The sequence below is a fragment of the Bos javanicus genome, chromosome 16, assembly GCF_032452875.1.
Source record: "Bos javanicus breed banteng chromosome 16, ARS-OSU_banteng_1.0, whole genome shotgun sequence".
NCBI lineage: Eukaryota > Metazoa > Chordata > Mammalia > Artiodactyla > Bovidae > Bos > Bos javanicus.
The window spans coordinates 19,574,666-19,587,180 of NC_083883.1; the positions used below are offsets into that span (position 1 = coordinate 19,574,666).

Genomic DNA, 12,515 nt, shown 5'->3' on the forward strand with positions numbered 1-12,515 from the left:
CTTGGGTAAGAGCACACATGCATCTAGCCTTCAATGTAATATATTGAACTATATGAAATTGCCATTTTGTATGTCAAATATGATCAATTAACAAATTCTTTGTTTCAACCTAATATAATTATTCCTGACATAGAAACGTCACATCTGAAATGGAGTCACAGAATTCAGTAGTCATCATAACTTCAAACAGGCTCATGATTTTAAAGTCCTTATTATATATCATCATCCTAACAAACCAGAAGGACTATCAATTTTATTTTGTGTGTATGTGTGACTGAAATCTGGAGCCATGAAAGTTTATTTCTTGCCATTAGTTAAGGAAGTCTTTATGAAAATCATCAACATTTCAGTGAAGCAAAAGTGAGAATTAGGGGGGCAGAGAGTGAGTGAGAGTCAAATGTAGAACCAGAGCTAGGGACTCAAAAAAGTATTAGATAATGATGAGGTTAACTTTTTGTATCCCCTGGGCTGGAGTTATGAAAAGTGAGGTTTATACATACCAATGCTCTTATATTTATCATGATTTTCTGAGTTTTTTGAAAAGAAACTATAGATCCTATTGAGAGACTCTCTTTCTCCTCTAACCATAAACGAGAAGGAAAATACGTATCTTTTTTTTTTCTTTTAGTAAAATAGGAGCTTGTACTTCATGTCTCAATTAGGCATGTTCCAGTGTTTTCAGTCATGTCCTGTCCAAGTTAATGAAGTAGAACCAGTTCATCTCTTCACTTACACATGAATGTATTTTTTGAGCCTCTATTGTGTGCCAAAAGAATAAGACAGTTTCTCCCCCACTACTCAGGCAGGTAAACGTGTCGTTACAAAATAATTGGGTAAGTGGTCAGAGGGATGAACTGAGTGTTTGGGAGATGATTGTTCTGCGGGGTACAGGAAACCATGCCACCTGTTACATACTTGTGTTTAACAAAGGCTCCAGATTAGGAAACGACTCACCAGTCCGCTGTCATGGCCCATGATGGTTTCCCACAGTGAGTCGTCTATCAAGACCTTCTTGTCTTGAATGTCCATGAGTTGGCTGACACTCCGGTGGAGAGAGCCTTGGGAATAGGTCTGACTGCCGTGACTCTGACTTGGGATGCGCAGAACAGACAGGCTTCGGTTGCTCCTAATGCTCACAGGTGTCCCAGACCGGGGGATTTTGGTATCAGCTAAGCCCTGAAGAGAAAGTTGCTCTTGGTGAGTAAGGTCTAAAGAAAATGGGCTTTAAGCAAGAGAAAAAATCATGTGTCACATTGTCAACGAAGGGAACACTGTCCCCATATCCTACACAATTGTGTACATCAGGAATACTGTAGCTCACAACTTCCTGGTAAAGTGAGATAATAAGCTAATGGTCTTATTAGACAGCCAGTGTCCTTGGGGCCTCCAAGAGCTCATGTACTGGCTGGGGCACTGGCTGTGTTTCCCTGTGGACAGGGCTGCTGCATAGCAAAGCAGTAGAGTGAGGGTGAGGGGTAGCAAGGTAAGCTCCTCATGGCCATCAGCACAGAACCTCCTCGACAACTTTCCTTTCCCAGAGAAAAGAGCAGTATTCTCTCATAATCACTTACTAAGTGAGCAGTTGTATTTCACTTTAAAATTCCTGGATTTATGTACAGAACTTGACTCTTACCTTCTTTTCTCATCCCACCTTGTTCCCCTTGTTGCAAAGCTTCCAAAATAAAGAGGACGCAAAACACATCAGAAAGAAAAGTACTCTAGGATTAGGTTCTAGAATGTGCCATTAAGAAATGTAGCCACTCTAAACATCAGGTTTCTGATTGAGCTGATTTAACCAAACTGTGTGGCTTATCATCATGCAGTTGACACACCATGCAGAGATCATGCATTATGCAGCACACAGAGGTACCTCCAAGTGCACAGTGTAACTCTTTAGGGTGACATTGCTCGACACATCAGATACATCAGCCACAGAGTCAAACTGAAAACCAAAGTGGAGGATCAGTCTGTGGAACATTTAAAAACAAATGCTATGGAGGGAAGAATCAAGATGGGGGAATAAAAAGGACTTTGGGTCTCACCTCCTCCCACAAATGCATCAGAAATACATCTACACATGGATGGATTCTCACGTGATACCTTACTGAATGATGGCAGTAGGTATCAGACACCCAGAAGTGCAAGAAAGAACTCCATATAACCAAGGGAAAAAGGAATCTGGATGGGACCTGGCCCCGGGGAAGGAGCCGTGGAAGAGGAAACTGTTCTGTGCCCTGGGAAGCCCCTTCACTGGCCAGGAGGTCAGTCTGGACAGAAAGCAAGCTTCAGAGACTCAGAAGATGAATGTACTGACTGGTGCTCTGGCTATGGTGGAAGCAGGCAGAAGACAGACTGGCAAAGAGGACTGGTGTTATCTTGCTGCAGTACATGGCCCAAGATGCACACCGGCCTGTACGTGCAGGGGCTGGGTGCTGAAACTTGGGGTTCAGAACGGGCCCAGGGAGAGCACAGGTTGGCTACACAAAGACAGCCAGAAAGGGCTAAAGTGTGATTGCAGAAAAAGCCTGGGCCCACCCCAGCAGCAAAGTACTGTTGCTAAAGGGTGTGTGAAGGGGTGGGCGTGGCCTGCCATAATAGCCTCTTTCATCAAGCTGCCTCTAAGGGCTCTGGGAGCAGGACAGTAGGTGTTTCCATGTCTGGCACCAGTCTGGTCTCAGCAGCTATGAGCTTTGTGGCATGTACATGCAGAGGTGGGGCTGGGGGGCTTCCACAGCTCCCATGATGGCTCCAGGTACATGACCACTGTGGTCCCGACTTCAGTGAGTGGGCACCTAAGGATCTGTGCTGGTGGCCTTGTAACCACAGCGCCTGAGGGACACCAGGGCCAAATGCTGCATTCCCAGCGGAGGCCGTGCCAGGGGTATTGCCAACAGTTCATTCTGTGAGCCTGTGCAGGTGACACCACAGGATGCACCCCACAGTAGACAGCTCTGGGGAGGGAATACCCCAGCCAAAGCACCTCTCCCAGCAGGAGCTCTCCAGTTCTGGCTACCTCTCACTGCAGCTCAGCAATGGAACCGAGGGCTTCTACTCCAACAACTCAGGAGCAGGCCCTGCCCCTGACATGTAGCGACAACACAGAGCAAAGAAGAGGCCCACTAAATGTGTGAAGGCGGGATTAGAACAAAAATGTTTACAGGTTGTAAGGAAATGCAAAAGATGCTGAATAGCCAAAGCAATCTTGAGAAAGAAAAATGAAGCTGGAGGAATCAGACTCCCTGACTTCAGACTATACTACAGAACTACAGTAATCAGGAGTATGGCACTAAACAGAAACAAATATAGATCAATGGAACAGCATAGAAAGTTCAGAAATAACACCCAGGCACCTGTGGTCACCTAGTCTATGGCAAAGGAGGCAAGAATATACAGTACAGAAAAGAGTTTCTTCAATAAATGGTGCTGGGAAAACTGGACAGCTTCAAGTAAAAGGATGAAATTAGAACACTCTCCTAAGACCATACCCTAAAATAAACTCAAATGGATTAAAGACCTAAATGTAAGACCAGACACCATAAAGGAAAACATAGGAAAAACACTTGCTGACATAAAGCACAGGAAGATCTTTTCTGACCCACCTCTTAGAGTGATGAAAACAAAAAGAGTAGGTAATAAAAGATACTCCTTACAAATGGCTTCACAGGCAAATTCTACCAAACATACAAAGAAAAATTTTAAACACTGATCCTTCTCTAACTCTTCCAAAAGACTGAAGAGAAGGGAACACTCCCAGAGACATTCAATTAAGCCACCATCACCTTGATACCAAAACCAGACAAAGACACCACCAAAAAAGAAAATTACAGGCCAATATCATTGGTGAATATAGATGCAAAAATTCTCAGCAAAATATTAGCAAACAGAATCCAACAATACATAAGAAAGATCAAACACCATGAACAACTTCGATTCATACTAGGGTCACAAGGATGATTCAACATATGTAAATCAATCAAGATGATACACCACATCAGAAAAGACAAACACCACATGATCATGTTAATAGATATATAAAAATCATTTGATAAAAGTTAACCATTTATGATTTACAAAACTCTAGAAAGTGGGCACAGAGGGAACCAATCTCAACATAACAGGGCTATAAATGACAAATCCACAACAAACATCATGCTCAATGGTGAAAAACTGAAAGTATTTCCTCCAAGATCAGGAAAAGACAAGGATGTCCAATCTCACCACTATAATTGACTATATTTTTGAAAGTCCTGCTGCTGCTGCTGCTAAGTCACTTCAGTCGTGTCCCACTCTGTGCAACCCCATGGACTGCAGCCACCAGGCTCCCCCGTCCCTGGGATTCTCCAGGCAAGAACACTGGAGTGGGTTGCCATTTCCTTCTCCAATGCATGAAAGTGTAAAGTGAAAGTGAAGTCACTCAGTCGTGTCTGACTCTTAGCGACCCCATGGACTGCAGCCCACCAGGCTCCTCCATCCATGGGATTTTCCAGGCAAGAGTACTGGAGTGGGGTGCCATTGCCTTCTCCCTTTGAAAGTCCTAGACAGAGCAATCAGAAGAAAAATGAAGAGAATCCAAATTGGGAAAGAGGCAAAACTGTTACTGTTTGCAAATGACATCATACTATACATAGAAAATTCAAAAGGTTCCACCAGGAAACTTTTAGAACCTATCAATGAATTTGATAAAGTTGCAGGATACAAAATTAATACATAGAAATCTCTTGCATTCCTATACACTAACAATGAAAGATTGGAGAGAGAAATTTAAGAAACAATCCCATTTACAACTGCATCAAAAAGAATAAAATACCCAAGAATAAACCCAAGGAAGCAATGGACCTGTACTCAGAAAACTATAAGATACTGATGAAAGAAAGATGACACAAACGGAGAGATACAGCATATCCTTGGCTTAGATGAATCAATATTGTGAAAATGACTACACAACCCAAAGCGGTCTACAGATGTAATGCAATCCCCATCAAAGTACCAATGGCATTTTTCAAAGAACTAGAACAAAAATTTTTAGAATTTATAAAAGATCCTGAATAGCCAAAGCATCTTGAGAAAGAAAGACCTGCTGGAGGAATCAGGGCCCCTGACTTTACTACAAAACTACAGTAATCAAAACTGTACAGTTTTGGCACAAAAACAGAAATATGGATCGATGGTACAGGATAGAGCCTATAAATAAACCCATGCACCTATCATCTACCTATGAAGAGAGGCAAGAATATACCAATGAGAAAATATGGTTTCTTCAATAAGTGGTCCTGGGGAAAAATGGGCAGCTACAAGTAAAAGAATGAAATTAGGACAATTCCTAAGACCATACATGAAAATAACTCAAAATGGATTAAAGACCTAAATGGAAGTCCAGACACTATAAAACTCTTGGTGGGAAGTATGGGCAGAACATTCTTTGAGATAAGCAAGAATCTTTTCATATATGCAGCAGGATATTTTCACATTTACCTCCTAGAGTATGGTAAATAAAAACAAACAAGTGAGATGTAATTAAACTTAAAAAGTTTTGCACAGCAAAGGAAAACACTGAAATCAAAAAGACAAACCACAGAATGGGAAAAAAATATTTGCAAACCATGTGACCAGAAAGGGATTAATCTCCAAAGGGTATGAACAGCTCATACAGCTCAATAAAAAAATAAAAGCACAATCAAAATACGGGCAGAATATCCAAACAGACATGTCTCTACAGGAGACATCCAGGTGACAAAAAAAAAAAAAACAAAAACAGGTGAAGAGATGCTCAATATCACTTATTATTAGACAAATGCAAATAAAAACTACAATGAAGTGTCACCTCGCAGCTGTCAGAATGGCCATCATCAAAAAAGTCTGAACAATAATTGCTTGAGAGGTTATGGAGAAAGGGGAACCCTCCTACCCCTGTTGGTGGGAATGCAAATTGGTACAGCCACTATGGAGAATAGGATGGAGGTTCCTAAAGAAACTAAAACTACCATACACACCTGGGCATATATTCAGAGAAAATCATACCAGGAAAAAGTAAACGCAGACCAGTGTTCATTGCAGCACTACTGACAACAGCCAGGACATGGAAGCAATCTGAATGTCCATCAACAGATGTGGTATATACACATAATGGACTATTACTCAGCCATTAAAGAAGGAAACAATCCCATTTAAAGGAACATGGATAGACCTAGAAATCATACTAAGGGAACTAAGCCCAACAGACAAAGGGAAATGTCATATGATACCAGTTATATGTGAAATCTAAACATGATACAAATGATCTTAAAAAACAGAAACAGACTCACAGACTTTGAAAATAAAACAAACACAGTTACAAAGGGGAAAGTTACGGGTAGGAATAAATTAGAAGGTTATGATTAACATATATACACTACTGTGTATAAAACAGATAATCAACAAGGACCTAATATATAGCACAAGGAACTCAATGTAATACTCTGTAATAATCTATTATGGAAAAGAATCTGAAACAGCATTAATGTATGTACTGTTGATTTTCAGTCATCCAGTCATAGCTGACTCTTTGTGACCCCATGGACTGTAGCACACTAGGCATCCCTGTCCCTCACCATCTCCTAAAGTTTGCCCAGGTTCATTTCCATTGCATGGGTGATGCCATCCAGCCATCTCACTGACACCCTCTTCTGTCCTCAATGTTTCCCAACATCAGGGACTTTTCCAATGAGTTAGCTGTTCACATTAAGTGACCAAAATATCAGCTTCAGCATCAGTCCTTCCAATGAATATTCAGGGTTGACTTCCTTTAAAATTGACTGGTTTGATCTCCAAGGGACTCACAGGAATCTTCTCCAGTCTTCTCTAGTTCAAAGGCATCAATTCTTTGGTGCTCTGCCCGCTTTACAGTCCAGCTCTCACAACTGTATGTGACCATTGAGAAGACCATAGTCTTGACTATACAGACCTTTGTTGCACAGTGATGTCTCTGTTTTTCAACACACTGTCTAGGTTTGTCATAACTTTCTTGCCAAGAAGCAATCATCTGATTTCATGGCTGTAGTCACCATCTTCAGTGATTTTAGAGCCTAATAAGAGGAAATCTGTCACTGCTTCCACCTTTTTCCCTTCTATTTGCCACGAATGAATGGGATTGGATGTCATGATCTTAGTTTTTTTTAATACTTATTTTTAAGTCAGCTTTTTCACTCCCCTCCTTCACCCTCATCAACAGATTCTTTAGTTCCTCTTTGCTTTCTGCCATTAGAGTGGTATCATCTGAGATTGTTAATGTTTCTCCCACCTGTCTTGATTCCAGCTTGTAACTTATCCAGCCCGGCATTTCTCATGATGTGCTCAGTGTATAAGTTAAACAGGGTGACAATAGATAGCCCTGTCATACTTCTTTCTCAATCCTGAACCAACCAGTTGTTACATATAGGGTTCTAACAGTTGCTTCTTGACTTGCATATAGGTTTCTCAGGAGACAGGTAAGATGGCCTGGTATTCCCATCTCTTTAAGAGCTTTCCACAGTTTGTTATGATCCACACAGTCAAAGGCTTTAGTGTAGCTGATGAAACAGAGGTAGATGTCTTTCTGGAATTCCCTCGCTTTCTCTATGATCCAGTGAATGTTGACAATATGTACTGCTGCTGCTGCTAAGTCACTTCAGTCATGTCCAACTCTTTGCGACCCCATAGACAGCAGCCCACCAGTCTCCCCCATCCGTGGGATTCTCCAGGCAAGAACACTGGAGTGGGTTGCCATTTCCTTCTCCAGTGCATGAAAGTGAAAAGTGAAAGTGAACTCGCTCAGTCGTGTCTGACTCTTCGCGACCCCATGGACTGCAGCCCACCAGGCTCCTCCGTCCATGGGATTTTCCAGGCAAGAGTACTGGAGTGGGTTGCCGTTGCCTTCTCTGGACAATATGTACTATGTATAACTAAATCACTTTGCTGTATAGCTGAAACTAACACATCAATGTAAATCAACTATACTTCAGTATAAACTATTTTAAGATAAATAAGGAAAATAAAAACTTTTCTGTGAAAGACACAAAAAATAATTAAAAATGCATTGAGGCAAATGACAATGAAAACACAACCATACAAAATCTGGGCAATGCAGCAAAAGCAGTTCTGGTGAGACAGACGTTCACAGCTATATTGAATTTATTTAAGAACAGAAAAATCTCTAATAAACAACTCAACACATCATCTAAAAGAGAAAAGGAAGAAACAAAACCTAAAGTCGGCAGAAACAAGCAGATAAAAAAAAATCAGATAGGAAATAAATTAGAGATTTTAAAGTTATAGAAGAAGATGCAACGAAATTAAATAAGAAAAGGAAGAGGAGAATTGACAACTGATACTACAGAAATGAACAAAGAGAAAACTGTGAAGAATTATTTTGTCAACAAATTCAACAACGTACAAGAAACAGACAAGTTTTGAGAAACACAGTGTACCAAAACTGAAGTAAGAAGAAATAAGATTACCTGAACAGTCCATTCACTAGCAGTGGAACAGAATCTGTAATTTAAATAAAACTTACAAACAAAACTCCAGGGTCAGATGTTTTCTCAGGCAAATTCTACCAAACATACAAAGAAAAACGTTGATCCTTCCCAAACTCTTCCAAAAGACTAAAGAGGAGGGAACACTCCCAAAGGCATTCCATGAGCATACCAACACTGATACCACAACCAGTGCAAGTGAAAGTCGCCCAGCCATGTCCGACTCTTTGCGACCCCATGGACTATAGAGTCCATGGAATTCTCCAGGCCAGAATACTGGAGAGGGTAGCCTTTCCCTTCTCCAGGGGGTCTTCCCAACCCAAGGATCAAACCCAGGTCTCCTGCATTGCAGGCAGATTTTTTACCAGCTGAGCCATAAGGGAAGCCCAAGAATACTGGAGTGGATAACCTGTCCCTTCTCCAGTGTATCTTCCTGACCCAGGAATTGAACCGGGGTCTCCTGCATTGCCAATGGATTTTTTTTTTTTTTTACCAACTGAGCTATCATGGAAGCCCCACCACAACTAAAGTCACTACCAAAAAAGATAATTATAGGTCAATATCATTGATGAATACAGATAGAAAAATTCTCAACAAAATATCAGCAAACCAAATCCAACAATACGTAATAGATACCATATACCATGAATAACTTGGATTCATCCCAGGGTCACAAGTATGGTCCAACAAGTGTAAATCAGTCAATGAAATATGACATATCAAAAAAGCAAACACCACATGATCTCAATAGAAATAGAAAAAGCATTTGATAAAATTCATCACCCATTAAAAAAAAAAAAAAAAAAAAAAAACCTCTCCAGAGAGTGGGCATAGAGGGAACCAATATCAACATAATAAGGCCATATTTGGCAAATGCTCAGCAAATACAATTTTCAATGGTGAAAAACTAAAAGTGTTTCTTCTAAGATCAGGAAAAGACAAGGATGTCCACTCTTGCCACTATTATTCAACATACTTTTGAAAGTCCTAGCATGGCAATCAGAGAAGAAAAAGAAAAAGAATCGTAATTGGAAAAGAAAAAGTAAAATTGTCACTATTTGCAAATGATATGATACTATATGTACAGAATTCTAAAGATGCCATCAGAAACTTTTTAGGGGCCATCAATGAATTTGGTAAAGTGACAGGATACAAAATTAATACACAGAAATCTCTTGCCTTCCTATACACTAACAGTGAACGATCAGAAAGAGAAATTCAGGAAACAATCCCATTTACCACTGCCTCAAAAGGAATAAAACAACTACGAATAAATTTATCTAAGGAAGCTAGAGACTCATACTCAGAAAACTGTAAGATTTTGATGAAATCAAAGATGGCACAAAGACATGGAGAGAGATAGCATAGCATTGGATTAGAAGAATCAATATTATGAAAATGACTATACTTCCCAAAGCAATCTATAGATGCAATGCAATTCCTATCAAATTATCAATGGCATTTTTCACAGAATTAAAACCAAAAGACCCCAAATAGCCAAAGTAACATAAGAAAGAAAAATGGAGTGGGAGAAATCAGGCTACCTGACTTTATACTACAAAACTACAGTAAACAAAACAGTACCGCATTGGAACAAAGAAATTGTATCAATGGTACAGGGTTGAAAGTCCAGAAATAAACGCATGCACCTGCTATCACCTATTCTATGACAAATAAGGCAAGGGCATACAACAGAGAAAAGATAATTTCTTCAGTATGTGGTGCTGGAAAAAGTGGACAGCTACAAATAAAAGAATGAAATTGGAATACTTTCTAACATCATACACAAAAATAATTCAAAATGGATTAAAAACCCCAATGTAATTCCAGACACTATAAAACTCTTGGAGGAAATATAGGCAGAACATTCTTTGACATAAACTGCAGTAAGATTTTTTTCTGATACACCTTCTACAGTCAGGAAAATAAAAATAAAAACAAATGAGATCTAATTAAACATAAAAAGATTTGCACAGCAAAGGAAACCACTGACAAAAAGGCAAACCATAGAATGGGGAAAAAAATATTTGCAAATGATGTGATCTACAGGGGGTTACTTTCCAAAGAGTATAAACAGCTCCTGCAGCTCAATATTGAAAAAAAAAAAAAAAAAAAAAACGACAATCAGAATATGGGCAGAAGGTCCAAATAGACATTTCTCTACAGAATGTATACAGATGGCCAAAAAACACATGAAAAGATGCTCAATAACACTAATTATTAGAGAAATGTAAATCAAAACTACAATGAGGTGTCACCTCACAGCAGTAAGGATGGCCATCATCAAAAAGTCTATAAACAATAAATGCTTGAGAGGGTGCGGAGAACAGGGAACCCTCCTACACTGTTGGTGGAAATATAAATTGTTAACAGTCACTATCAAGAACAGCATGGAGTTTCCTTAAAAAACTTGAGCTACCATGTAACACAGCATTCCCATACCTGGGCATATATCCAGAAAAATCATACTTGGAAAAGGTACATGTGCCCCAATGTTAACTGCAGCACTATTTACAATAGTGATGACATGGAAGAAACAAATGTACATTAAAAGATGAGTGGACAAACATGTGGTACATAGTCATAGTGGATTATTACTCAGTCATTAAAGCAGGAAATAATGCCATTTGAAGCAACACTGATGGGCCTAGAAATCAGCATACTAGGTGAAGTGAGTCAAACAGAGAAAGACAAATATCATCTGATATCTCTTACATGTGGAATCTAAACGTGGTATAAACGAACTGACAAAAAAAGAAACAGACTCATAGACTTAGAAAACAAACATATAGTTACAGAGGGGAAGTTCTGGGTAAGGGTAAATTAGGAGGTTGTGAATAACATATATACACTACCACATATACAACAGATAATCAACAGGGACCTAATGTATGGCACAGAGAACTCTGCTTAATATTCTGTAATAAGCTATATGGGGAAAGAATTTGAAACAGCATTAACGTACATATATGTCTAGTCAAGGCTATGGTTTTTCCAGTGGTCATGTATGGATGTGAGAGTTGGACTGTGAAGAAGGCTGAGCACTGAAGAATTGATGCTTTTGAAGTGTGGTGTTGGAGAAGACTCTTGAGAGTCCCTTGGACTGCAAGGAGATCCAACCAGTCCATTCTGAAGGAGATCGGTCCTGGGATTTCTTTGGAAGGAATGATGCTGAAGCTGAAACTCCAGTACTTTGGCCACCTCATGCAAAGAGTTGACTCATTGGAAAAGACTCTGATGCTGGGATGGATTGGGGCAGGAGGAAAAGGGGACGACAGAGGATGAGATGGCTGGATGGCATCACTGACTCGATGGACGTGAGTCTGAGTGAACTCCGGGAGTTGGTGATGGACAGGGAGGCCTGGCGTGCTGCAATTCATGGGGTCGCAAAGAGTCGGACACGACTGAGCTACTGAACTGAACCATCTCACACTGATCAGAATGGCCATCATTAAAAAGTCTACAAACAACAAATGCAAGAGTGGCTGTACAGAAAAGGGAACCTTCTTGTATTACTGGTGGGAATGTGAACTGGTGCAGCCAACTGTGAAAAAAAAGTATGGAGGGTTCTCAAAAAACTAAAAATAGAGCTACCATATGATCCAGCAATCCCACCCCAGGGCATATATCCAGAAAAAAAAATTAATTCAAAAAGATAAATGTAACCAATGGAAATTTGCTGTATGACTCAGGCAGCTCAAACTGGAGCTCTGTAACAACCTAAAGGGGTGGGAAAAGGTGGGAGGTGGGAGGGAGGTTCATGAGTGAGGGGGCATATGTATACTCATGGCTAATTCATGTTGATGTATGGCAGAAATCAAACCAATATTGTAAAGCAATTATCCTTCAATTAAAAATAAATTTAAAAAATACATGTACCCCAATGTTCACACCAGGACTATTTGCAAAGTCAAGATACGGAAACAACTTAAATGCCCATCAACAGAGCAATGGATAAAGAAGATGTAGTACATATATACAATGGAATATTACTCAGCCACAAAAAAAGAATGAAATAATGCCATT

General features: G+C 40.0%; 1 protein-coding gene across 1 annotated transcript in view; it reads right to left on the reverse strand.

Moving 5' to 3' along the window:
* Positions 1-12,515, reverse strand: part of LOC133227578 (usherin-like) — a 77,705-nt gene that overhangs the window by 4,350 nt on the left and 60,840 nt on the right. The window contains exon 9 of the mRNA XM_061382189.1: positions 955-1,176. Coding sequence (XP_061238173.1) covers positions 955-1,176 — 222 coding nt within the window. The remainder of the gene's footprint in view (positions 1-954; positions 1,177-12,515) is intronic.